Here is a 24958-nt window from a genome sequence, read left to right as displayed (position 1 = left end):
CAAAGACTAGATAAATGCAAGTTAGTATTTTTATGCTCGTAAAAGTGTTCTATTTTTCCTCTACTAAGATGCACTTTATCAGTACATCATTTTTTTTATTTCATGCCTCATTCTCTGAAATTGTCCATTGAATTTGTCCATCTCGCTCAAAGATTTTCCTGGTTCTGATTGCCAGATGGCGATAATAATATTGGGACACATGGATGGCTCAGCTCTAAGTGAGCTATGTTGGCAACAAAATAAGTAATCCACCAAAACCAATATGTATTCAGTTCATACTGTACATGTTCACAATTTTAGTTTTGTAAGGGCCTAGTTCCAGATCAATGTACTGTTAGTTACGTAGTTTACTTAGTTGGATTACTGAATGATCAAACATATATATTCTGTATATGTTAATGATAATAGCAATCCTTGCATTTGATATAATACCTTATTACATCTTCAAAACATCTCAAAGGACTTCTTCACAGGATTCACTGTGAAGTGGAGTGACTGGGCATTTGTAGGCAAATTTCGCATGGCAACATTTCATAAACAGATATGAAGCGAACAACCAATTTTTCCTCAAATGAAAAACCTTTGCACTCCATTACAATTGATTTTGTCAAACTTCATATCGTACATATGATCAAATATCCTGCAAAGAATTTTTAAAAGGCAAACTTTACTGCAACAGATTAGTTTTAAAAAGCAGAACATTATGCTTTTGAAGGTAGCAAATTCCCTATCCAGTAATTCTGTATTACTGCATTGTAGCAATTCTACGGCAACTATATTATGTTAATGCTTCACTTTCTCTTTCAGAATGAAATGAAGCACCCTTTAAAAAAATTAACTTTGACCCACTGAATATTGAGCTGATTTTTATATCACGCTTATGTGAATCAGTATTTTCCACTTGTCCACCTATCGGAAATACTGATCCTGTTTCAGTGAAATTAAGTAGAATAAATGAGATTTAATTTTGTAAAACCAAATTCCAGAAAATAGGTGTCAGTAAAACTATGAGTGAAGTGTATGTGAATGCTTAAATATTTGGACTTTCTGCAGATATTCTGTTAATACAGCCAGTCTAGATGGAAGCATGCCTGACCAAAGCTCGTTCTGATTCAAGCATATAATTCTAATCATCAATATATCACTTACCACTTGCTTCTTTATACAAGCAAATAGCCTAATTATAAATTTCAACCATAAAGTATCAACCACATATCCAGTTGTTAATGCCTACTGTAGTAATTATAGCCATTTCATTTCATTGCCAATTTTTATTGGAGACGATTCTGTGTAACACACAATTTTTTATTTAATGTATTTTATTAAAACTGCTCTGTTTCTGCTCTGATTGAATTGGATGAAATATGTTAGTAAGAGGAATCCCGGAGGGTTTAGTGGATAGAGCTATGGCCAGGGAGCTCGCTGGTAATATTCCATGCAGTTTCCTAGTCTCTGCCAGTGCAATGTGGCCCAGTTTCATTGGCCCCGTTGTACCCAAGGTTATGGAGGGGAGAGACAGCTGGGTTCCTGCTCCTTACTTCTCTTCAGCACCCTCTAGAGGAAGTGCACATGTGGAGCAGTTGGTCAGGAAGAGATCAAAGTTGACTGTGATAATCTCTACGGTCAGCGGCCTGCTGACATTTACTAGCAAGACTCACAGGTATCAGAGCTAACCAAAGCTTGTGGAACTGCACCACAACAGGAGGAGACTCGGGTTAAGAGGCAGAGAGGCATATGTTAATAGGGAGAGAATTGAAAAAAATAATTGGACCCTCATTTTTTAAAAAAATGATTGCCCAAGTTGTTTGATTTAATATATAGAAATAAAATATTGTATTTTGTGGCTGGCAAGTTACGAAATTAGCCAAATTTAACTGTACCATATGGTAATAAAATATGAAATAATAAAAATATGTTAAACTTACTTAAAAAAACTTCATGTGACAATAGACTGCCTAGAGAACGAGTGACTTTTAATTAATGAGGTGGGCAAAACCGAACAAAGGATTATTACCAGCTGTCAAGAAAAGCCTGCACAATAAACTCACTATAATGATATGTCTACAGAGAAGTTGTCAGTGATTGATCACATTCTGTCAACCGTGNTTTTTTTGCTTATGCTTTTGTTGCAAACTACAAAGTATACGTTTGCTCAAATTCTTTGACTGGTCTAGCTGGGCAGTATGTATTTAAAAAAGATCTTTTCAAATATAATACAAAGGACTATTGCTTACTTTAGTCAATTTACACGGAATTGCTGGACTGTACAACACTGAATCAGGCCATTCAGACAGATCGTCTGTGCCAGGGAATACTTACCACTGTATTCCCTTCTCCCTCGTGTACAATCCTTTAAGAAGTGCTGTCCATTTTACACCTCCAATTTAAGGAAATTTTTTCCAGGAAGGACTAATTTTAAAAGCAGCTTCTGGCTGTAATGGGAAGATTGTAAAATGGGTTTTCTGGAGGGATGAGATCAGATAGGTCAAAGGGTCTAACTACTGTCATCAACAAAACAATCTTGTCTTGTGAAAAGCTGTTCATTAAAATACAATATTTCGGATGCAAATTAATCAACAGAAGCAGGAAACCATTGCATAAAGTTAGAGCATGCTACATTTTTGTTAATTCGCCATCAAAAACAACTGGTTTTATAACACAAAAATTATATGCCTTTTTGTACACTCTATATTCTCTCCATAGCAACAGAAAACACACTATAATGCTAAAAAAAATGTAAGCATCCTCATTTATATATAGTGTAAATAATACCAGACAGTCTCAGATAATTTAAAGCAGTAATCGAATCCCAGGACTCAGGTGACAAACGTAAAGTCCTCAAGGTTTGCTCTTGTAGCTTTTGATGTTACCTGAACCCCTTGATTGGATTGCTATCTTGTAACTCAGTGAGAGGTATCCAGTAGCCTCTTTGTATTACTCACCCACCATGGCTTCTCTTATAACAAAGTGTTTTTCTATTTGCGCAAGTAATTAACTTCTGACGCTTGCACATCTGCTTAGGACGTACATAGCCAGCAAGATCTGAGCTCAGAATGGGAGTTTGCAAAGCAAGTAACAAGCTGTCTCGAATAATTGAAAAAAGATTAACCTCTTTGGTAGTGCAGTGTATGTTAATGTGTTAACTATTAAATGTATCAAAAACTCAACGATTCTGGGAGCAGGTAATAACTTTTGGCATTTTGCAATGCGCCCAACTGTGGTTTATGGAAAGCGTATGCTGTGGTCACATAATTCAATTTGATTTTAACAAGCTCCACTTCCGTACTAATACATGTATTTAAGATAAGGGGCAATTTTCTCCATCGGCAGAATTAGTGCCATGAGGAGCAATGACAAGAGAACAGCTGGAGATGTAGTAGTACTGGATTATGTGCATTTCAAATGGAAGTTGAGCATTTCCTCTCAGCATTATGAGCAGTAGCTAGCTGTTAACAAAGGCATTGGTGAAAACACAAGTTATAGCATCAATCAACGTTGGAAGTCGCACTAGATTTTCTGTCAGCTTTTGAGCCTCCGCAGACATGGGAAGAGAGTACTTCATTGTGGTCTGAGTTGACCCCAAGTTTCCAAACCATTGGCCGAGTACTGCAGCTCTGCCAGAATGTGAAAAACCTGTATTAAGAAATGCCAGATGTGGACCATTGGTGTACTAACAGAGGCAGACAGAGAGGAGTAACTAGGAGGTAAAGATACACAATTAATAGACTTTCTGCAAGTTCTAAGACTATATTATTGGGGAAATGGTCTGCAGACACACCTGTCTTGCAGGAACCTCCTTCAGTGATATATCAACCACAGATTAGCAAGGGATGGGAGGGTGCTGTCAGCGGTTAAACTCCCAACCCTAACCTTTGAAAGTCACTACGACAGGAATGTCCCTAAAGCAGGCTCCTTTAAAGCTTTGTCTTAGTAGGCAACAGCCAATGATCCATGTCAACATCAATCTAGAACATGACTGAAGTCTTGCTCACTTATTGCAAACTTAAATCAACTTCCATAGCGTTGAGGAGAGTCAAAAACAATTCTATGCCATTGCAGGGTGGGACTTTGGGTTGAACACAGGTGACAGTGAACAGATGGGAAATCTCAAAGTGAGGTGCTTCCACTCTCTCAATGTGCAGTTTGTGTGTGATGTATTCCACAAGATCTTGAATATCGATGCAGAATATCCCAGCTCAATGCTTGACACTTTGCACTGCACAATTCAACAACTTGTACTTCTTAGCACCTTTCAGGACTTGAAACATAAATGAAACTGAGGATGGAGGATAGAAAGGGAAGTTTAAGGGTGTTGACCAAATGTGAGGTTAAAGAGAGGTTTTTACAAGTATTTGTAAGTTGGGGAAGGAAGGGGTAAAGTGAAGGGATTTGGGGAGAGAATTCTCCAGAGCAGTGTTTAGTAGCTAAAGGCTCTCCCACCAATGGTAGGTGGTAGATGGAAGGAGTAAGGAAGATTAGTATACCAGACTTAAAAGAGCAAAAGATATGATCAGGAGAATGGAGCTAGAGGAGATTGCCAAAACTGAAGGGATTTGAATGTCAGGAGAATGTTTTGGTCCAAAAGGCATAATGTGTGATTTCAAGCAGAGCTAAAGCAAAGTAGAATGCCAAGGCTGTGCACTGGCAAAGTTATCAGTGGGATTTCCCTATTATAAGACCATCAGCATCAGGAACTCCCGACCAGTAAAGTGTCACCTTTTCAATTTTAACCACATATTATTTTCTGTATCTTAATATTTGAATTTTGGTACAATCTATTGGATAATTGTAGCAGTGGACATTTTAAATTGGTTTGGTGATACCAGGAGGGCTTTTAAGCTTTGAGGTGTGCAAGAAATATGTAGGGCATTACACTGGTGGTAGAGCATCCCTCTTATTCTCCATGACACCAAGACCCATAATGTACAAGTGCTGCAGGCACCTGTGAAAGTGAAGATCTTTATCACAAGGCAAAGAACAGCCTGGATCCATGCAACCTGGTTTGTTTGTGCACCGCTAGGAAAGGTTTATGGATTGTTGTTGATACCTTAGTGCCATGCGGTTAATTAAGTAATAATTCACACATGTATTATTTTTATTTTCAGTGGGGGTGATTTGTTTATTATCAGGATCTAGGGATAATCAATCCCTTTCAAATATATGTGGACGATAAAAGATTGGTAATTAAATTAAGGAAGTAATTTAAATAAATGATTCTCAAGACATTATGAAGCATCAAAGCAAAGTCTGAACAGCAGCAAAACAAATGGTTGTATTAGTTGCTTTAATCTGGCTGCAAATCTATTAGTTGTTCCTCACAAAAATATGGTATGGTCAATTACAAAGATAACTTTTTGTAATAAGAATAATCCTTGTATTAAATATAGTCTTATCGCGACGCTGAGCAGTCTCAAAGCACTTCACAGAATATACTGTAAAGTGAATTGACTGTATATTTTGTGGGCAAAATGCAGCAGCCAATTAAGTATAGCAGCGTCCCACAACCAGCTGTGGAGTTCAAACAGGAGTTCAAGATCCTCGTCCTCACCTTTAAGGCCATCTATGGCCTTGCCCCCTCCTACCTCTCTGATCTGCTGCCTCCCTACCAAGCTGCCCGCTCCCTCTGCTCATCAGGCTCTAGCCTGCTCCATGTCTCCCACCCGACCCACCCTACCATCGGTGGCCGAACTTTCAGCCTCTCTGCCCCCACACTCTGGAACTCCATCCCACGGTCCCTTCGCCTCACTTCCTCCCTCGCATCCTTCAAGGTCGGTCTCAAGACCCTTCTCTTCCACCGTGTCTTTGGTCTCCCTCCCACCTCTCTGCCTTCCCTCACTCCTACACCACCCCTCCCCCATGCTCAGCCCCAACATCTGACTGTTCACCCCTTTCAACTTCCTCCCAACGTGAAAGGCGCTCTATAAATGTCATTTTGGTATTGCTGTTGTTGTTGGATTGCGTGACCAACTTTTTCACTATTATCCCTGCACTCGATTGGGGTAGACATGGGATGAAGTAGATTATTAGTCAGACCCAAGATATATGGCATCACATGACTTAGACTATAGTACTCTTGTGTGAATCCATTCACAATGTTCTATCAATGTTGAAAAATGGAACAAAATTAAGTAGAATTTATTGGCAAGCTTGCACTTGAAATTATTTTCTTGCAAATGATTTCCTAAGAATCAGGAACCTGCAAATTCACTTGGTTTCCTTTTGACATTTTGGGAAAAACTGGTGGTGGGTAAAAAAATGTCTTGTCTTAATGTGATCTATTTGGGAATTGAAATACTGGTGCAAGTTCACAAAAATGTTTCCATTTGGTCACACCAAATGCTGGTAATAATATGTTGATGGGGAAAAACTCTGATAAAAAGTACACTCATAAGGAAACCAAACCAACACACTGAGGCAGCATAATATGCCACGTGTGGTTTGAGAATCAATATAAGGTCACCCGCTGTTGGTGCTGAGATTACTGTTTCTCATCTTAGTTGCATGACCACCACAGTCCCAAATGTTCCTCCCACTTGTGAGGTAAATTCACTGTGCATGTTTTTTTTTAGTTTAAAGTTTATTCATTCTCTGTTATTCAAACTAAAAATACTTATCACTCACAAGTTATTCAGACATGGAATTTGAATCAATGGTTTCTCTGTGCATGTGTTACCCTGGAATATGAAGCTATAAAACCTCGGGAAATTTGTGAAAGTGGGATCTGTTTATGTCAGCACAGATTGTCACTAACACAATTGACACTGATGTAGAATATTAAGTATTGAATCTCACTGTCTTTCACTTCATTGTCATTATTAATTTTGTAATAACGCTTTGCTTAACATGGCTTTAACGCTCATAGCTTCCCAAATTCAAATCTTCATTCCCTGCCCATTTCCTCACCTAATCCTTTTTTGCCCTGTTTTTGTGTTTTATCTGTTTCTGTGGAACTTAATTACCATTCCTTAACCAGTTCATGTTATCATGGCCTGGACTGTCATGTCTTATCTACATTCTCTTCTCAGGACCGTATAGGTATTTCTTAATCTTAATCTTCCAACTCTTGTTGCCTCATATAATCTATTTTCTGTCTCTGTGATTTTCCTTCCTGACCTAATTCTCACTTCTTGTAGCTCCAAAAGCAACAAAGCTTTTGTATAGCTTTGGATATGGTCAAAGCTTCAAAGCTCCCAAAAGACAGGTTTGGTATAGCTCACATTTGTGTAACATGCACTCTGTATAAGGAATACAAAAACAGTTTGCATTATTACTTGTATGAGACTTTATCATTAGAAAATCTACTACAGTTCCTTTCACTGTATAGTTTGGAAAGTAACACAATGCATATTCTCCAGATCTGTGTTTGTGGATAATAGTAGATTTAAACAAAATAATATAAAGAAACTTTAGAAGTATAGTTTACATTTTGATGAAAGTCAATTGTTGGGGCTGTTCGAAGTAAGATATTGCAGTCATTTGTCTCCTGTTCTCTTTGTTCTTAATTCTTGCTTTTTTTCCCAACCCTCTTCTTCTCTATTTCAGCAAGACAATAGAAATCAAAATAATTGATGATGAGGAGTATGAAAAAAACAAGAACTTCTTCATTGAGATTGGGGAGCCACGCTTGGTGGAGATGAGTGAGAAGAAAGGTGGGGTAACTGCTCAGAGCTAAGGCCTTAATGCCATGCCTGAATGTCACTCAGGGATGCCCGGCACTGTAAGATGCCCAGAACATAAAGCTCACATTTAGAGTTGTGTAATAGGGTAAAACCTTTTTTAAAATGAATCCTGCAACCATAAATAATTGAATAAGGCCAAACCGACACTGGTTCTTTTTAAGATAGCTTCTGATCTTGATGCACAATGATCTCAATCTGATCTCAAATGGCAATGATCTGGAGATGTATTGGACATTTGCCTGTGTGTGGTCTGCTGTCAGCAATAATGCAGCGGTACCAGATACAATAAAAACAAAGCTAAATTTCAACCAACCTAATCCAGCTCTGTAAACTATAAGTTGCCAAAATACAGAGAAGTATTTTGTAGCAGAAATAATAAGTTTATACCCAATTGCACATCAATTATCTGAATGTGGTGCAGGCTCCCTCCCTTCATAACATCTCACTAACCATCACGTAGTTTACTTAAGCACGTGAGACTGTGATGGACAACTCCAATCCATTGTTTGCCTTTGTCTTATGTTCTTACAGGAAAACCATTTCCATTAAAATAGTTGACCGTGGGGAATATGAAAAACAAGCCAGTTTCTTCATTGCACTTGGTGAACCTGTATGGATCAGACGAGGTGTGAGAGTAACAAAAGACATTTTGAGAATTGTTTTCTTCTCTGTTCGTGTCCTACTCTCACACTGACTTTCTCCTCTTACCTTGCTGTCTAAAGCCTTTGCCATGCCTGACTGTCGGGTGTTTATTCTGTGTTGTTTTTGCCCATGACTAATGTTAAACTGTCTTTGATGCTGTACGGATTCTAAAGTACAAAGATTCTGGTACAACAGTCCCAAATTTTATTTTTAAACATTGTACAATATAATTAATTCAACAAAAGTTTTTTTTCATTCACTGTAAAAATCGAAATTAAGAAATTAACATATGCCCACAGTGAATTACATTGCCAAATTAACTTATTTTTTCCGGTTGAAAAAAACAGATTGATGATAATTTTGAAAGAGAGTAATCAAGGATTTTACGAATGCAAATTAAATTTAGGTTGCTTTTGGGGATTTTATTTCAACATTTTGCAGATATTGAGGAAACTGGTACTTAGGATGATTACCCATTGATGATGAGTGTCTGCACATTCTTTGTCTGCACAGAATTAACCAGAATTTACAAAACTGCACTACACAGTTGAAAGTAATTTCACAAGTCAAACCTGAACTTTTCTTTCTTGCTGTAATCCTTCCATTGTTTTATCTTCAATTCTTTACTTTTCCATTCTCACTGTTCTGTATTTACTTTTTTACAGCCTTGTTGTTGAATGAGCTAGGTAAGCTGTCTCCCCTTTCTGTTTTTGTTTGCTATGTACATTAGCCATAACATGATAACTATAAACAGGGATGACATGGGGTCCTGGAGGCTGGCAATTCCATTTAGATTAGATCTAAAGCGTACGTTTCATCATCAGTTCTCCTAAACTTCAATTTCCCCATTGTGGTGTGGATCTCTAGTCTGCCCTGAGTTAGCTGATTACAACGGGGGCCACACTAACAGTCGTATAATTTACTTTGTCATCCTTGAGAGAGTGAGAGAGAAAGTCAGTCGGGATTCTTTGCTCCTAGTCACTACCCAATAAGCCCGATGGAAACTGCTTATATGTGGATTTTGGCTCTGCACAGCATCAGGCGCAGCTGGGATATACCCCACGGTTGAATAGCCTGCCAACATTCAATGTATTGGTTCACACATAAAGAACAGCTGCTCAAACAAAGTTCTAGTGAACCATGCGCTGCTGATGTATAACTATTCCCCAAACACCTTCAGAACCACCTTCAGAAGAGGGAAGATAGTCAGAGGGAAAAATAGAAATGATTAACTCTCATATCCCTTTATGTTTCCCTTTGTTTAAAAAAAAGTACGGAAACTAAAACAATAGTGGTTGTAGTAGGAGTCATTAGGGCTATGGCTTAAACCAATATTTCTTTCCTTCATTTAGTTCATTGTGCCATTCCCATGCCCTTGTGTTCATCTCCCTCGTTTTAAATATTGCTTCACATGTACTGGTTCTTTCCTTTTTTTTGTTAGTTTGTCTAGTCTTAAGTTCTTGGTCAGTGGCTTCTGTCTTGTAAATTTGAATCAGAAATTGTGGGGTTTAGAAATTGATTAGCTCGTACCCCAGAAGTGTTCTACACTTTAACAATTTGCCTATCATAGAATCCAGCCAGAGTTAAACCCTCTGATACACATGGACGTTGTGTGTGAGCTGACTGAGATTCCCTCTCCCTCTGGAGTAATGGGGTGGGTAGCTAGAGCTGCCGCTTTATTGCCCGATTTTTCCATTTGCAGATAGAGCAGAAATAAGCTCAGCTGGACATTGACCTTATCTTTCTGGGATTTTTTTTCCCTTTCAAAGTCCCTTCTTTTCAAACAGAATTAGGAAGAACTTGTGGCAGTTTGTTTTCGAGCTTAGAAGTGGCTGTGACTAATCACTCGGCGAGATGTCCCACCTAATGCCAATGCCGGCGGTGGCTGGGACCATTGCCATCTCTGTGCCTTCAGTGCACTTGGCAGGGCTGTGAATATATCACATTGTGTGGTGGCCACCAAAGTGAGAAACCAGAAAACGTAGGATAGCAATGTGTTACTTCTCACCAAGAGGAAAAATCCTGTTTTTACTTCAGTACGTTAAAACCTTAGAGATGACAGGAAAGCACGATTTCTCTGACTTGTATAAAAAGTATGTTGTTGCTAAAACAATAACAATATTTTTTGATATTATTACTGATAGGAGGCTTCACAAAGACAGGTATGAGACGCCGCCTATTGAATTTCAGTGTGCTTACATTTTTCATTTTTTTACATTTTCTGGAATCCCTTCTGTATTTATAACTATACTGATCAATTTCTTTGTTTTCTTTTAATCCTTCTTCCTCTTAAATCTGAAGGAAAATGCTTCAGTGGTAAGATTTTATTAAATTATATTGAATTTCCTCGGCACTCCTTAATCACAAACCTTATGACAGCAGATAAACATCACAGCACTTTATAGTACTTTAAAGTACTGCAGCATAAGTAGTCTTAATGCATAGTTTCATATCTTCACTATAATTGGTAAAAAATAAAATTTTAGACACTTTAGTACCTAACATTAAAATAATAATGCAGCCATAAAGCATATTTATTGAATTATCAGATTACTTTATTAACCCAAAAATAATGGATATTAGTTTTTACTTTTTGGTGAATGGATTCTGACGATTGAATCATTTGCTGTGGATTATTTCCCTGTTTTTAGGCCACGCTATCTACAGGAAGGTTCATTTTAGGGACAATCCAGTCCCATCTACTGTCATCTGCTTTGCAGGTATAATGAGCACTTGAGTGTTGTAAATCACTGGCTGCACTTCAGTTGACATGGAGAAATTGCATTTTTTCTCAATAATTTAAAACCCTGTTCTGACATATTCAGTAGTTCATGTTTCATAGCTCACTCATTAAAAGTAATAGCTTTTGTCAAAAGGACTGAAGCACCATAATTATATTACCACAACGACGTTCTGAAAGTTTTGCTAGTAATTGCCTTTTCTGCATTTTGCAATTGTCACATTGTTAGTTGGTGGTTATTAGTACTAGCTACTAAAGTCACTCGAGTAATTTATTAATTATGTTAGAACTTGCATGTACTTGTCCTTATGTGGCTGCTCGATACCCTAAGACCATTCTATTATTCCATTCAGGGTTATTTGGAGTGAACATGAATTTATTTGACTTTAATCTACAGAACATATGGTCTGCATAACATCGGATCCAATGTAAAAGTATTATATAATAATGTAGTTGAATATTCTAATCCATAGACTAGTATAAAATAATACGATGGTCCTTGAATTAGGAATTTGCTATCAGCCAATCTGTAATGTTGAAGCTCCTGCTGACACTACCTTAAATCATTTAATCAAAAAGAGTACATGGGAGTGCCATGCAGTGCAGTAAGATATCCAGATCAAAGACATTAACCAAGAATGAAATGAAATTTAAACATGTTTTTGCTTTGCTCTCATCGATGATTTTGCGGAATCACAATATGTCCTGGCTGCGTACTCACCTATATGTAATACCTCTAAAATTATGAAGTTGTTTATCGTACACTTTCAGAAACTTAGAAACATCCTTCATGTTGATTGTAATTGAATTGTTACTATAATTCATATCAGATGTAATGGTGGCAGGAATTCTAATTGAAACCCACTATCTGATATGTACGTCACAAGTGGTTATCATATTTAATTATTTAGTATTTCAAAGAAAAATAAATTTTTCCTGAAAAATAATCACCGAACAAACCCAATACTCAAGTAAATCATGTTAGTGAACACGATTATGAGAAAGCATCATCAGTGTCACATAAATGATAAAGGTTGCTTAATCTGATCAAGGGTTGAATGAAAAAATTGACTGAAAAATGGCTACCTATTAAATTACGAAAGTCATCATTTTATGCTGTTGCTGCCATTTTAATAAGTAATGGAAAACAAACACAGAAAATATTTCTGAAATGTAGCAGAAAAACTAATTTTAATAGTACACTTTGAATCAAAAGAACACCATATCAAATATTTACTGTGCTATTATTTGATAACATATGTAGCTATCTGTTTTGTGATTGAAAGTTTCAATGTCCAAAGACTCACAAAGCTACGTTACATGGACATACATACAGACATACTGTGTTTTTAAGGCACCAACATGAATTGGAGTTTGATCCCTTTAGGGTAATTCCGTGATTGTCTGTAAATTTACCAACCATATCATGGTTAGTTTATGAAGGAATGTTTGTCACACCAAACTGCCTCATTAATTTTTTGTAATTAATGCCATGTTCCAACTCTCTCTGAATCTCTTGATATTTTTACTGCTCAGCTGCTTATTATTATCCATTTTCTATTTGAACGATTCCATTGATCAAGCTTCAATAGCCTCTTATAGCAATGGAATCATGTCGCCTATAAAAGCCACATTAAAAGTATATTTTTGAAATTGTAAAATCAGAAGGTTTTTTTTGTAAATTATTGGTTAAAGGACGACTGTGTTATAATACACCTCCCTGGAGCAGGGTCCATTTATACATAGATGTCTGTAGACCCATGTCTATTGTCCTGTGAACTACAGCATGCAAAGGAAATCAGCCGTTCTGTGCCAGAAGTGAGCTGAGCAGCAACCTGACAACCCAGAAATGGTGTTCAGCGCAGTTGTTTTCCTTCGCAGACCAGTTATAATGTGAGGTCTAAATTCTTGGACCGAAAACAGCCCATTGTAACAGAGAAGTCCTGCATTTATCCCATTAACTTCCTTTATAGCCCACTTTCCTCTGCATGTTCTCAACCACGTATGAGGCAGGACAGATCAGGCCATGGGTTTCTTCATAATTGCTGTCCATGCTGCTCTGTGATCAGCTGTCTGGAGAGATCATTCATATGCAGCAACCTACAAAATACCAGTCTGTTCTTTTGGTACTTCACCTGCTGACCCATAAAACTGACAGGCTCCAGCAGACAGCCAGGCTACTCTGAGCCCTGAACTGCTGGCCTTTCTGTCTGTCAGTCCACTGCTGTTTTTCCTTGATCAGCTGTCTTGAGCAGTTGATTAAAATCTATTATGTCAACTAGATGTAGAAACCCAATTTTAAAGGTAACCTGCTGTTTCCACTTAGCAAACTTTGCAATTGTGATTCAGTATTTAGGATCTATCTATATCTGAAATGAAATTTGTGTATCTAAAGCCATGACTTTTTGAAATTCTTAACTTGTGACATAGATGTTGCTTGTATACAGTATGATTGTTTTTGTCCTACCATTATCTCCATGAAATATGTTTCTTATTACCTGGAGATGATGTGACCACCGAGAGCAGACAGCACTGTGAGTAAAGCTTTTCAGAGGGACCTTATACCATAAACCACATACTAACTTACCCATAGAACTATAGAAATTTACAGAACAGCAGAAGCCAATGTATCTGCTGGCTTTTTTTAAAGAGCAATTTACCTGCCCTTTCCCCATACCACAACTTACATCCCATTATTCAAAGTTAGTATTTTCTTGTTTTCGTTTGTTAATTTGTTAACTATGGTAGTGAGCTAATGTCATTATTAAACAGAATCAGAATGACAAGCTTCGGAACCAATCAGGCTGTTTACCTGACACTCCTTTGGGTGAAGTGGCTCGGGACATGCAATGGACAGTGCGGTGTGAGCGGGAAATGAGTTTTGCTCACCCCAAGGTCCCGCTGTTGTGATTGTCTGTGTCTTTCTCTCCTGTGTATGTGTATATGTGTGAGTGCCTGTATGTGTGTCTGTATGTCACTCTCCTCTGTATGTGTCTCTGTGTGAATGGTTCTCCTCTATGTATGTTTTTGTGTGTGTTTGTGATTGTGTGTCTCTCTCTCTGTCTGAGTGTGTGTCTCTCTGTGTCTGTGACTCTCTGTGTCTGTGAGTGTGTCAAGCTCTGTCTGTGATCATATGTCTCTGTCTGTAAGTGTGTGGCTGTCTATGAGTGTATGTCTCTGTGTCTGTATGTGTGTGTTTGTGTCTCTCTCTCTATCTGTGAGTGTCTTTGAGTGTGTGTGTCTCTGTGTCTGTAAGTGTGTCTCTCTGTGTCTGTTAGTATATGTGCCTCTCTGTGAGTGTGTGTCTCTGTGTCATAAATGGGTCTATCTATTTGTCTGTGAGTTTCTGTGTTTGATTGTGTTTCTCTGTGTCTGTGAGTGTCTGTGACTGTGTGTCTCTCTCTGTGAGTGTGTTTATGTGTGTGTGTCTCTCTCTTTCTGTGTGTGTGTCTTTCTGTCTGTGCACAGTGGCGGCTCCGAGAGGCAGGAGGTGGTGACCCCCTGGGGCCCGTTAGTCAGGACTAATCCATCATCCCGCCTAACCCCCCCCTACCCAGTGTTTCGCCCGGCCGGGAATCGAACCCAGGTCTCTTGCTTGCGAGACGACTGTTCTAACCACTAAGCTACAGGACTCCACTTTCTGCAAACATTTGTCAAATTTCCCCACAATTTTCTATTGGCCTTGCCCATAACCCAATCTTCACTTCATTCCTCCTCAGTTATCAGTTCAGCCCAGTGATGGGCTATAAATCACATTCTAATCTTGTATCCTCTTCATATTAAATAAACCAGAACAATTCAACTTAGAGTATAATTGATCCAGTATTTCTTTGACCATCATTTATGTATTAGTATTTCATGACAAGTCCGCATATTTTTGTCTTTACATTTTGGTACACATGAAAGGTCCTTATTGTGTACATAATCATGTTATATAGCCCTTCTGTGTGCAAGCAAACATGTAAGCCTAAGAAGAAGGGAAACAATGGCTTTGAAACAGTAGGTTTATTTGAGTTTTGCGCTGGCACATTGTATGCGGACTCAAAGAAGGAATTGACGCTCGGTAACCAATGCATACTTCAGTTTTACAAAAACTGTGTTTTTTTATTTAGAGATGAAAAAAATTATAGTTCAGATTAATTAAAGATTGTACCGGTCAACATTTTATCATCCATAACAAGCATCTTCCATGATATCCCGATCAGTCCATTTCACACCTTAATATTCGATCTTCTTCACTCTTTTGTGCATGGCATTTCATTTCTGATCTGTCCTTTACGAAAAGTGTAACATCTTGTGTCCTTCTAAATCTGAGTCTGTCTTTTACCTGTTTTGTTTCTCATTAGATATGTACCTGAGAGGAAAGAACTGTATCAGGACTTGTCTGTCAGAATGTTTAGAAAATGTGTCTTAACATTTACCTTTAAAAAAATATTTTTAAAGAACATAGTGTATTGGTTTGAAAACAGTGCATTTCATGTTTGAAGCATTAGGTGAGAAGGGACTTATATTTGATGCCTAAAAGTCTTGTTAATAATTTATTATTAAGGCAAGAATTGTCTACCACAATGCAATGTAGTGGAGCATCTACACTTTTCATATGTGACAAATTCAGTACAGTACACCAGAATTTTCACACAAAGACATTGTCATAATATACAAAAAAGGATTGGAGTATTAGCAAAGGTGTCTATTTTTATCACTGCAGTTTATTTCTGTGTTAATCTCTAGTCCCATGATTGTATTACAGATGATACTGAAAAAAATGAGCATCCCCTAACAAACAAAGAGGAGGAAGAAAAACGAATAGCTGATATGGGCCGCCCTGTCCTTGGGGAACATACAAAGCTGGAAATCATAATTGAGGAGTCCTATGAATTTAAGGTATCGAGCAGCAGTCCTCTATAGCTTTGGTGGTGGCTGATAACATTGAGAATATGTTCAAATAATAATAAGTAGCAATCCTTGCATTTGGTAAGAAGCCTTTCAAATCTGGAGGATGTCTCAAAGCATTTTACAAGATTTACTGTAGAGTATAATGACTTTGTAGGTGAACCTCCTTTCTGTCTGTTCAATTGGACATTAAATATACTGTGGCACTATTCAAAAAACAAAAGGGAGTTTCTCTCTCCCGGTGTCCTGGCCAACAATTCCCCAAATAAAATTGGTCATGGCTGTTTGTTGGGATGTTGCTGTGTGCAAATTGGCTGCCGTATATGCCTAAACAGATGTTAAACAGGTTAATAGATCTATGGGGAAAAAAATCTGGATTTACTCTATTTCTGTAATAACTCTGCATGTCCATAATTACCAAATTATTGAATTCAATCTTAACTTTGAAGTTCTTAAACAAATCTACAGAAACTCTGGTTTAAAATCAATGTTGTATTCCCAGAATTCCCAAATTTTGGTTATTGTAAAAAGTTACATAGAGTAAATCTAGACCCAGGTAGAATTTCTTCCCAGTATTTTCCTCTTCTTTTATTATGCCTTAACACATAAACACACCTCAAAGCACTTTTATCAGCTGGGTACAGAATTAGACATGAGAGATCTGCTGAATATTCTCAAAAAAAACATGCAGAAACCGCACTCCACTTTGTGCAATGGTGTTTGGGACTTCCAAAGCTCCGTATTTGGTCTGTAAAATATGTTGGAATCCAGATGGTAGGAGTTCAGTCCAGGATAGTGAGGCTAACAAGGGGGTTGAATTCAGGTGAGGGTTGAATTCCAATCTGCTCTGAAGAGTTGTAAGTATGTTGAATTCGCCTACGCTGGAGGCTAGAATATAATTGCTCTACGTGTTGGCTGGCTGGCATTAGAGCTGGATGATATTTCACATGTGTTGGTTTTGAGAGATAGTTTGCCGTCTGTGCTGCATTAAGGACCAAAAGGTGTCTCGGGTATAATCCACAGTATTGTTAGCCAGGCAGTTATTAGTGTGGTGCTTTGGAAACTCTGCTGCGATAAGATACGGAATCTATTCTGTATCACAATAGAAGTGTGATGGATGAAGAAGGACCTTTGTTCCTTGAATATTCTTCTGGAATTCCAACCTTATCATCTTCGCATTATAGCATAACACTACTGAACAATTGGCATGTTATTGTTATAAAATGACTTCAACAAGAACAACTTTCATTTACATAGCGGCCTTCATATAGCATATCATCTTATTGCACTAAAAGAAAAAAGACTGATTTGAATAAAGAAGGCCCTTCGACACATTTGATTTAATCCTTCCAGAAGACCCACCCTGCTGTCTTCCCAGCATCAAGTTGATTTTTTTTAATTAGTGCTGTGTCCTGGCCACAACCTTCCTCGCAACCTGTTCCAGATGTTAATTACCCTCTGAGTAAGGAAAAGCTTCCTGGTTTCTGTCCTGAAACATAGGTAACTGCTCTCAAATTGTTTCTACGGGTAGTGTCGGGGACATGGTTAAGACCTTATTTACATGTGTAGTGGGAAATTACTGTTAATATTGCAGAGGTTCTCCCCAAGCCCAGCTATAATTCATTCATTCCCTAGATTTGGCATCCTTTTAAGCTAGTTTTTGAATGTTTTATATTAGGTAATTGAACCAGTCTTTGGTGGGAAGATGTAATTGATCTTGTCAAGCTATGTGATATTAAAGTTTAAAGTTCTCTGAACATTTGCAGCCACACCCACACTGGTTGGTATGGTCACAATATACAGGTTGGAGATTTTGTCCCCAAGATCTGTAACCCAGTGAAATCTCACATAGTTATTACTTTATGTTCATGTTTTGTTATAGAATACCGTGGACAAACTGATCAAGAAGACAAACTTAGCACTGGTTGTGGGCACTAACTCTTGGAGGGAACAATTTATTGAAGCAATCACTGTGAGTTCTGGTAAGTAAAAACTTAGACTTATAAACATGATTAAGCTTCCTACCTGTAATCTCTTTATTTTTAATGTTTTATATAATTTTTTTGTATGCTTCTTAGTGTTAAGTTATTGAAAGAACTGCTTTGTTACACCATTTTGCTGAAGAATTACAACAACAAATTTAAAAAAAGGGGAAGTAGGGTAATTGAAGGAACGATCGAAGAGGTGGATCTAGGGACGGGTCTTGAAAGAGGCAATGGAGGGAGTGAGGCAGAGGGACTATGGGATGGAGTTCTAGAGGCCGGGGGCAGACTTGCTGAAGGCCCGCCTGCCAGTGGTGGATAGGCGAGGCAGGGATCATGAAACAGGCCAGAGCCTGCTGCGCGGAGGGAGCGGGCAGGTTGGTAGGGGATTAGAAGGTTCCAAAGGGAGGGGGGAGCAAGGTCATGGAGGGCTTTGAAGGTGAGGACCAGGATCTTGAACTGTATCCTCTGTGTGATGGGAAGCCAGTGGAGTCGGGGAGGATAGGGTTGATAGGGTCACGGAGCCGGTGTGGGAGGGACATGGGCTGCTTAGTTTTTGATGATCTGCAGCCTATGGAGGGAGGAATTGGAAAGGTCGACAAGCAGGGAGTTTGCGTAGTTGAGCCTGGATGTTATGAATGCGTGTATGAGGGTCTCAGCGGCCTGCCGTGTGAGATAGTGACGGAGCCAAGCGATGTTGTGGAGGTGGGGAAAGGCAGAGCGGATCATGACACAGATGTGGGGGATGAAGGACAGTTGAGGGTTGAACAGGACACTGAGATTCTGTATTGACTCTGTGAGTTGTACGGTGCATCCATGGGGGGAAATGCTCCAAGTCAGCGCCAGAGGTGTGGGTGTGCTGACGGGAGCCAAGCATGAGGACCTCAAACTTGTTGACATTCAACTGCAGGAAGTTAGCTCTCATCCAGGACTTGATGTCTGGCAGGCAATCTGAGGACAGCAGTGGTCCTGGAGTCAAAGGTGGAGCCAGAGAGGTACAGTTAGGTGTTATCCGCATACGTGTGGAAGTTGACCCCATGTCTGTGGATGATGTCACCAAGGGAGAGCATATAGGTATTGAAAAGGAGAGGGCCAAGGACAGAGCCCTAAGGAACGCCACACGTGATGGTGCTGGAGCTGGAGGAAAAGCCATTAGTGGCGACAGTGGAGACGGTGAGAGAGGTAGGATTCGAACCAGGCAAGGGCAGGACCTGCTGAGAAACCTAGTTATATCTATATAAAGCAGCACACATTACATAGTTGCCAACAACACATTACAATGAAAGGTGCTATAGATTGGTGAAGCATCCTGTGAAAACCTCGTACAATCTACTTGCCCTGTTTTATGCATCCTGTGATATGCTAATTTAAAGAATATTATTAGGATAATATTCCACCTCAGTGTAGTTTAACACAGCATTTCACTAGTCCAAAATTTGTCATGTCATGTCCTGGACTGATAACTGACAAATGAAGATCAAAACTGATAAATGTTCTGTAGGATGAAGAATAGCAAACACAAGTACTCCACGGATTGCATGAAACTTGCCAAGGGGGAAACCGAAAGAGATGTAGGCTTGTTAGTTGACTTGTTTCTCACTATGTCAAAACAGTGTGAGGCAGCAATAAACAAGGCAAACAGAATGCTGAGCTATATTGTTAAATCAGTTGAGTTTAGATCGAAAGACGTCCCTGAGGCTGTACAATGCTCTGATCAGACCCTCCTTGAATACCGTATATAGTTCTGGTCACCAAGACGTTAGGGGCCTATCTAGGTTCTAGAGAAGAGCAACAAGGATGAGTTAGAGGAATGAGGTATGAGCAATGAATAGACAAGTTTGAGCTCTTGCTTGAGAGAAGATGAGTCAGGAGAGATCTCATAGAGATGTCAAAATTTCCTATCCTGCAAGTTGGTGGTGGTGGAATTTCTACCCCTATGTGTACATAAAGTATTAAACTACCAGGGAATAAGCTCTTTCTCTCACCTGTCCAGATTAGGCATTTCCTGTGTAACTGGAAATAAGAACATGTATACAGTAAAGCACATTTATTTTACACAGGAAAAGGGCTGCCTTAGCTTGAAAAAGTATCGTGGAGCATGTTAAATATATTTTCTTTCTTGAAATGTTACCTTTCAGTTTGTTGAAAGGTTATTAGCATTAAAATCAAATTAGTTTGCATTTGAATAAACATATATGAGAGAAACTAAGCAATTTATGTATCATATAATTTTCCTCACATGCATTCCCATGCAGCTTTGCTATAACAAAGGGATGGATCCATATTATTCCAATCCAAATGATAGCAAGGAGTAAAAACCAATTTCACTGCACATGTATGGCCGGCTGGTTCACTCCCTGAGCACCAGCTGGTAACTATGCTAAAATAACGCCTGACATCCAGGTCACCGCTGAAGCCAATTCCTGCTTTGCGGATACAAAAACAATTTGCATTTATATAGCACTTTTCATGTCTGGAGAACATCCCAAGGCAAGTTGTTGTTGTAGGTGGTGTTGGAATTTCTACCCCTATGTGTACATAAAGTATGAAAATACCATCAAATAAACTCTTTATCTCAACTATCCAGATTGTAGAGTCCTGTAGCTCAGTGGTTAGAGCACTCGCTTTGCAAGCGAGAGGCCTGAGTTCAATTCCAGGTAGGTCAGGGCGAAACCTTGGGCAAGTTTCCTTACTCCACACAGAGCCTAATAATAATCCCTCCAAAACCAAAAACAATAATAAATTGGTCATTTTCAATCTACGACTGTTTGTGGGACATTGCTGTGCGCAATTGGCTGCCGCGTTCGCCCACAAATATAGTCAATTCACTTTACAGTGTGTTCTGTGAAGCACTTTGGGACGTCCTCCCGACGTGAAAAGCGCTATATCAAATGCAAGGATTATTATTATTATTATTGCTGTGCGCAATTGGCTGCCGCGTTCGCCCACAAATATAGTCAATTCACTTTACAGTATGTTCTGTGAAGCGCTTTGGGACGTCCTAAATGGACCATGGAAAGAATAGTTTCCTGCAGTCAGGGTCATAGCGTTTAATGCTGAAAATAAAGACAGAATTTTAGCTGTCTGCTATATTGTACCGGATGATGGAAACTGGCTTTCCTCCCATGCCTGTGCCCTTTTGGATTGTTTGATTGGATTATCCATTGACCTACTGCGTTTGATAGCTCCTGAGGGAAATTAAAAGTATTTCTAAGTTAAACTATGTGCTGATATGATTTTAAAATTATCTCTACATTGCAGTCGAGGATTACCTCTTATTCTCCTCTCTTTTTGCTGGGAAGAGTAGGGCTGTTTTCTTGTTCCCTCTGAATTCATCACCTACTGCTGGTGATATACCAGGACCTTGATCTGGAGGGAGCAAGCCATCAGCAAAGAATGAGATGGAGCCACAAGGTGTTTCTCTTCAGTGAAAATCAAGGTTCTGAGAGTTCCATCTTTTAGTAGTTGGTTGCAAATTGCTTCTCTTTTTCCCTATTCAGTTATTTTTCAGAATTCCAGCAGGGTTTAGAGGGGTTGGGTGGTATCAGGATTCTGTTAGTGTCCTGTCATGATGTTGGCTCAGTATTTTCTTTATGGCATCGCTTTCACATTTTGTCCTGGAGGAGCCTCTCCATCTATTGAAGTCTATGCCTTCCAGGGAATATTGGCACCTGAAGACATATTTCACATGCAGACATGTGCCTCAACCAATAGACAACTGAGAGATGGGAGTCTGAAATCCTTCATGTTCACATTTCCTGTTCAGCATGATACATACTGACCAGATGGGCATATTTCAAGTGTTCTCAAGAGAAGGGAAGCATTCCATTCCAGGAATAAGAACTCTCTCTGCATTACACCTCAAGGCTTGATTACGGGAACTCCCTTCTCATCGGCCTTCCGAACGCTTCCCTTCACAAGCTGCAGATCATCCAAAACTCTGCAGCTTGTGTACTCTCACGCACTAGGCCTATCACTCCCATCCTCGCCCGACTCCACTTGCTCCCCATCCGCCAGAGGATCGAGTTCAAGATCCTCGTCCTCACCTTTAAGGCCATCCATGGCCATTGCCCCCTCCTACCTCTCTGACCTGCTGACTCCCTACCAACCTGCCTGCTCCCTCCGTTCATCAGACTCCAGCCTGCTCCAAGTCTCCCGCCCGACCCCCCCCTACCATCGGTGGCCGGGCTTTCAGCCTCTCTGCCCCCACACTCTGAAACTCCATCCCATGGTCCCTTTGCCTCACTTCCTCCCTTGCCTGCTTCAAGGCCGGTCTCAAGACTCGTCTCTTCGATCGTGCCTTTGGTCTCCCTCCCACCTCTCTGCCTTCCCTCACCTCTACACCACCCTTCCCCTATGCTCGGGCCCCGACAGCTGACTATTCAGTGCTTTGGAACGTCCTCCCAACGTGAAAGGCGCTCTATAAATGTAATTTTGTTGTTGTTACAAGAAGTGCAAACTATTAGGTAGGAATAGAGTGTTCAAATGCATCGAGCCAAGCCAATGTTGATTAATGCCAGCAATGGCCAACATCAGAAAATATCACAGAGCGTATTTACTTCCCCGGATCATTACAGGATCTGCCGCAGTCTAGCTCAACTCCCAACAGTATGTAGAGAATGAACAGAACTCCATATGGAAGATAATCTTTTTTTTCTAATCGAAACTTCCCCAAAAATCTCATTTAAAACTTACAATTCCTCCAGAGAATTCCATCATGCTGAATTGTAAGAGAATTTTTAATTGTTTCGCAGAGAAGTTGGCATACATTTATTTTAGCAAACCTGCCTAAATGAAGCAGATATTTCTTTTTCCTTCCGCTGCTTGTTTAATATTGCACATATTTTAATATTTGCATTGTAAATAAAAGGGCAGTGAGAAAAGATTTGCTTTGAACTCTTGAGAAAATAAAGCTGCCACAGTTACAAAGCAAACTGACCATGTAATTAAATGTTTATGTGCTGCACTGTATAGTTCGCACTGTGGGCAGTGATGTTTGTGTGTACAGCAGTTTGATTTAAACAAGATGCTGTCATTGACTATTTTGAAAGCCGCAATTTAGCATTCTTTCAACAGATTATGTTAATTATTTTGGATTGTTCTTATGGGCAGTTGTGAGTTATAGATAATTTCTCTTTCATTCTTCATATTACTAAATTTCTTCTTGACAGGCTAGGATGCTTTCAATCAGTTACTCATTCAGGTACTCATTCTGCCACAGTGGGTTCGTAAAAGTGCACAACAGAACAGCCTTCATAGCGTCTCCATTTAACTGTTGCTTTGCAGTCATACAACATTTACAGTCCCATTTTACTTAATACAGGGTAATCCCGCTGTAACCCTGTTGTTTGGGTCCATAAATTCAGACCCTTGTGTTAAAACAAAGTGAGCAAAAATGAAAGATTTGCAGATCATTGGATTGCTGCTGCAAGACACATTAAAAAAGGATGAGTTATTCTTTTGTGAAGTAACACTATCAGGGTTTCCTTCATTTTTGATCAACAGGGTATCTGTCTGACACATGTAGAAACCCAAACCAAGTTGAGAAGTCCATGCATCCCATCTACACATGGAATTTGCAGAGATAGATTGTTGAAATGGACTGTGCACTTGGAGTCACTTCAGCTCCAAGGAGACCCCGCTTACCTAGCTTCCTTCCTACTATTGCGCAGTGGTGACATCAGCAATGCCCCTATGCATACGACACAAGCTCACAATGCACAGGAATTGAAATCAGTAATGTCGCTATTTTATTGTGATGATAGCTTCAATTATATTGCGGGTCCACAGTACGCCCGCTGTATAAGTAAACTGGACGCCTTATAAAAGGACTGCCCAATAACTTTTTGAGTTGTAATTAATCTAGTAGTTCTTGCTGACAGTACTGGTAGCTTTTTTCTAAAACTTATGTGGATACTTTTACAAGGCAGTAGTGTTTGAAGAATTTCAACAATTGCACTTGCATAGCACCTTTCTTGCAGGAGAGTGCCTCAAAGCTCTTCAAAGAGAACTAGCCCGAGCATTCTGACGAAGACACAGTCAACAAGATAGGTTTTAGACATATACTGAAAGCAAGGAGTGAGTGCGAGGAGGAAAGATTTAGGGAAAGAGTTTCAGAAACCTGGGGCAAAGTGATTGAAAATTGAATTTGTCTATGCGGACAGCAGCACTCTTTACTGATACTCTCTTTAATACATGAAAGCATCTTTTCCTTAACTCAGCAGTTAGTTACCATAAAATAATATTACTCGTGCATATTTTACTGGAATAATAATTGTGTGTCAATAAAATCTTGCAAAATGAATATAACTTAAGGACACACTGTAGGGATTTATAAATATTATGGCTTTTTTGGGGGTCAGCCGGGTGTCTGACACATGGCTAAACCCATCACAATGCTTATGGCATCAATGCGGGAATTATACAGCACAGTTTTCAAAGTTATAATGCAAAACATCAAACACAAATCTGTCGAACTGTTTGTGTAGTGAATATTAAGTGGATAATATTTTTGAAAGCCATGTGCTGCACAAATCTTAATATCAGATGTCATGATAAGGATTGCCTTGCAGTATTTCGAGTCAATATGGAAAATTACCACCATGGATGTACATTAACAACTCACTGTTTGTAAAGCACACAATCGCATTTTTACTTAAGAAAGTCTTTATTCACGTAAATTGGGCCAGGCCCTATTGCAGATAAGCAAAGACTGCAGGTCACCAAATAGTGCAGATAAAGTTCAGATTTTTGGACATCTCCCAAAATATGTTAACAAAAAATTTGTTCCATCGTACCAAGCTGCCAACCCTTTTCTCTGATTCCAGCTCTTTCATTCACTACATTCCTTTCTCGCTCTTTCTTTATGTCTGTCTTCTTCTGAGACGCTTTCCTTCACATATCTGAGTCATGTAACTGAATTAGAAATAGTTAAAGATCAGTCATTAACCCTTGTGGGACTGGATGTGTTTCCTATATTTTACACTAGTTTCTTGTCCAAACCCATGTTCTATTCTGCATTC

At 39.2% G+C, this 24958-nt stretch overlaps 1 protein-coding gene across 6 annotated transcripts in view; it reads left to right on the top strand.

Moving 5' to 3' along the window:
* slc8a1b (solute carrier family 8 member 1b) overlaps positions 1-24958 on the top strand; it is a 175028-nt gene that overhangs the window by 129267 nt on the left and 20803 nt on the right. For 2 of the 6 annotated variants that reach the window (XM_042333619.1, XM_042333618.1), the window contains 7 exons: positions 7543-7649; positions 8987-9007; positions 10466-10483; positions 10623-10637; positions 10973-11041; positions 15812-15945; positions 17837-17936. In XM_042333619.1, the coding sequence (XP_042189553.1) occupies positions 7543-7649; positions 8987-9007; positions 10466-10483; positions 10623-10637; positions 10973-11041; positions 15812-15945; positions 17837-17936 (464 nt within the window). Of the gene's footprint in view, positions 1-7542; positions 7650-8210; positions 8313-8986; positions 9008-10463; positions 10484-10622; positions 10638-10972; positions 11042-15811; positions 15946-17836; positions 17937-24958 lie in introns of all 6 variants that reach the window. The other 4 variants (XM_042333621.1, XM_042333622.1, XM_042333623.1 and 1 more) reach the window with 3 other exon arrangements.

Source organism: Callorhinchus milii, unplaced genomic scaffold (assembly GCF_018977255.1).
Source record: "Callorhinchus milii isolate IMCB2004 unplaced genomic scaffold, IMCB_Cmil_1.0 Scaffold3, whole genome shotgun sequence".
In the NCBI taxonomy this organism is placed as follows: Eukaryota; Metazoa; Chordata; class Chondrichthyes; order Chimaeriformes; family Callorhinchidae; genus Callorhinchus; species Callorhinchus milii.
This window is presented reverse-complemented; position numbering and strand designations above follow the sequence as displayed.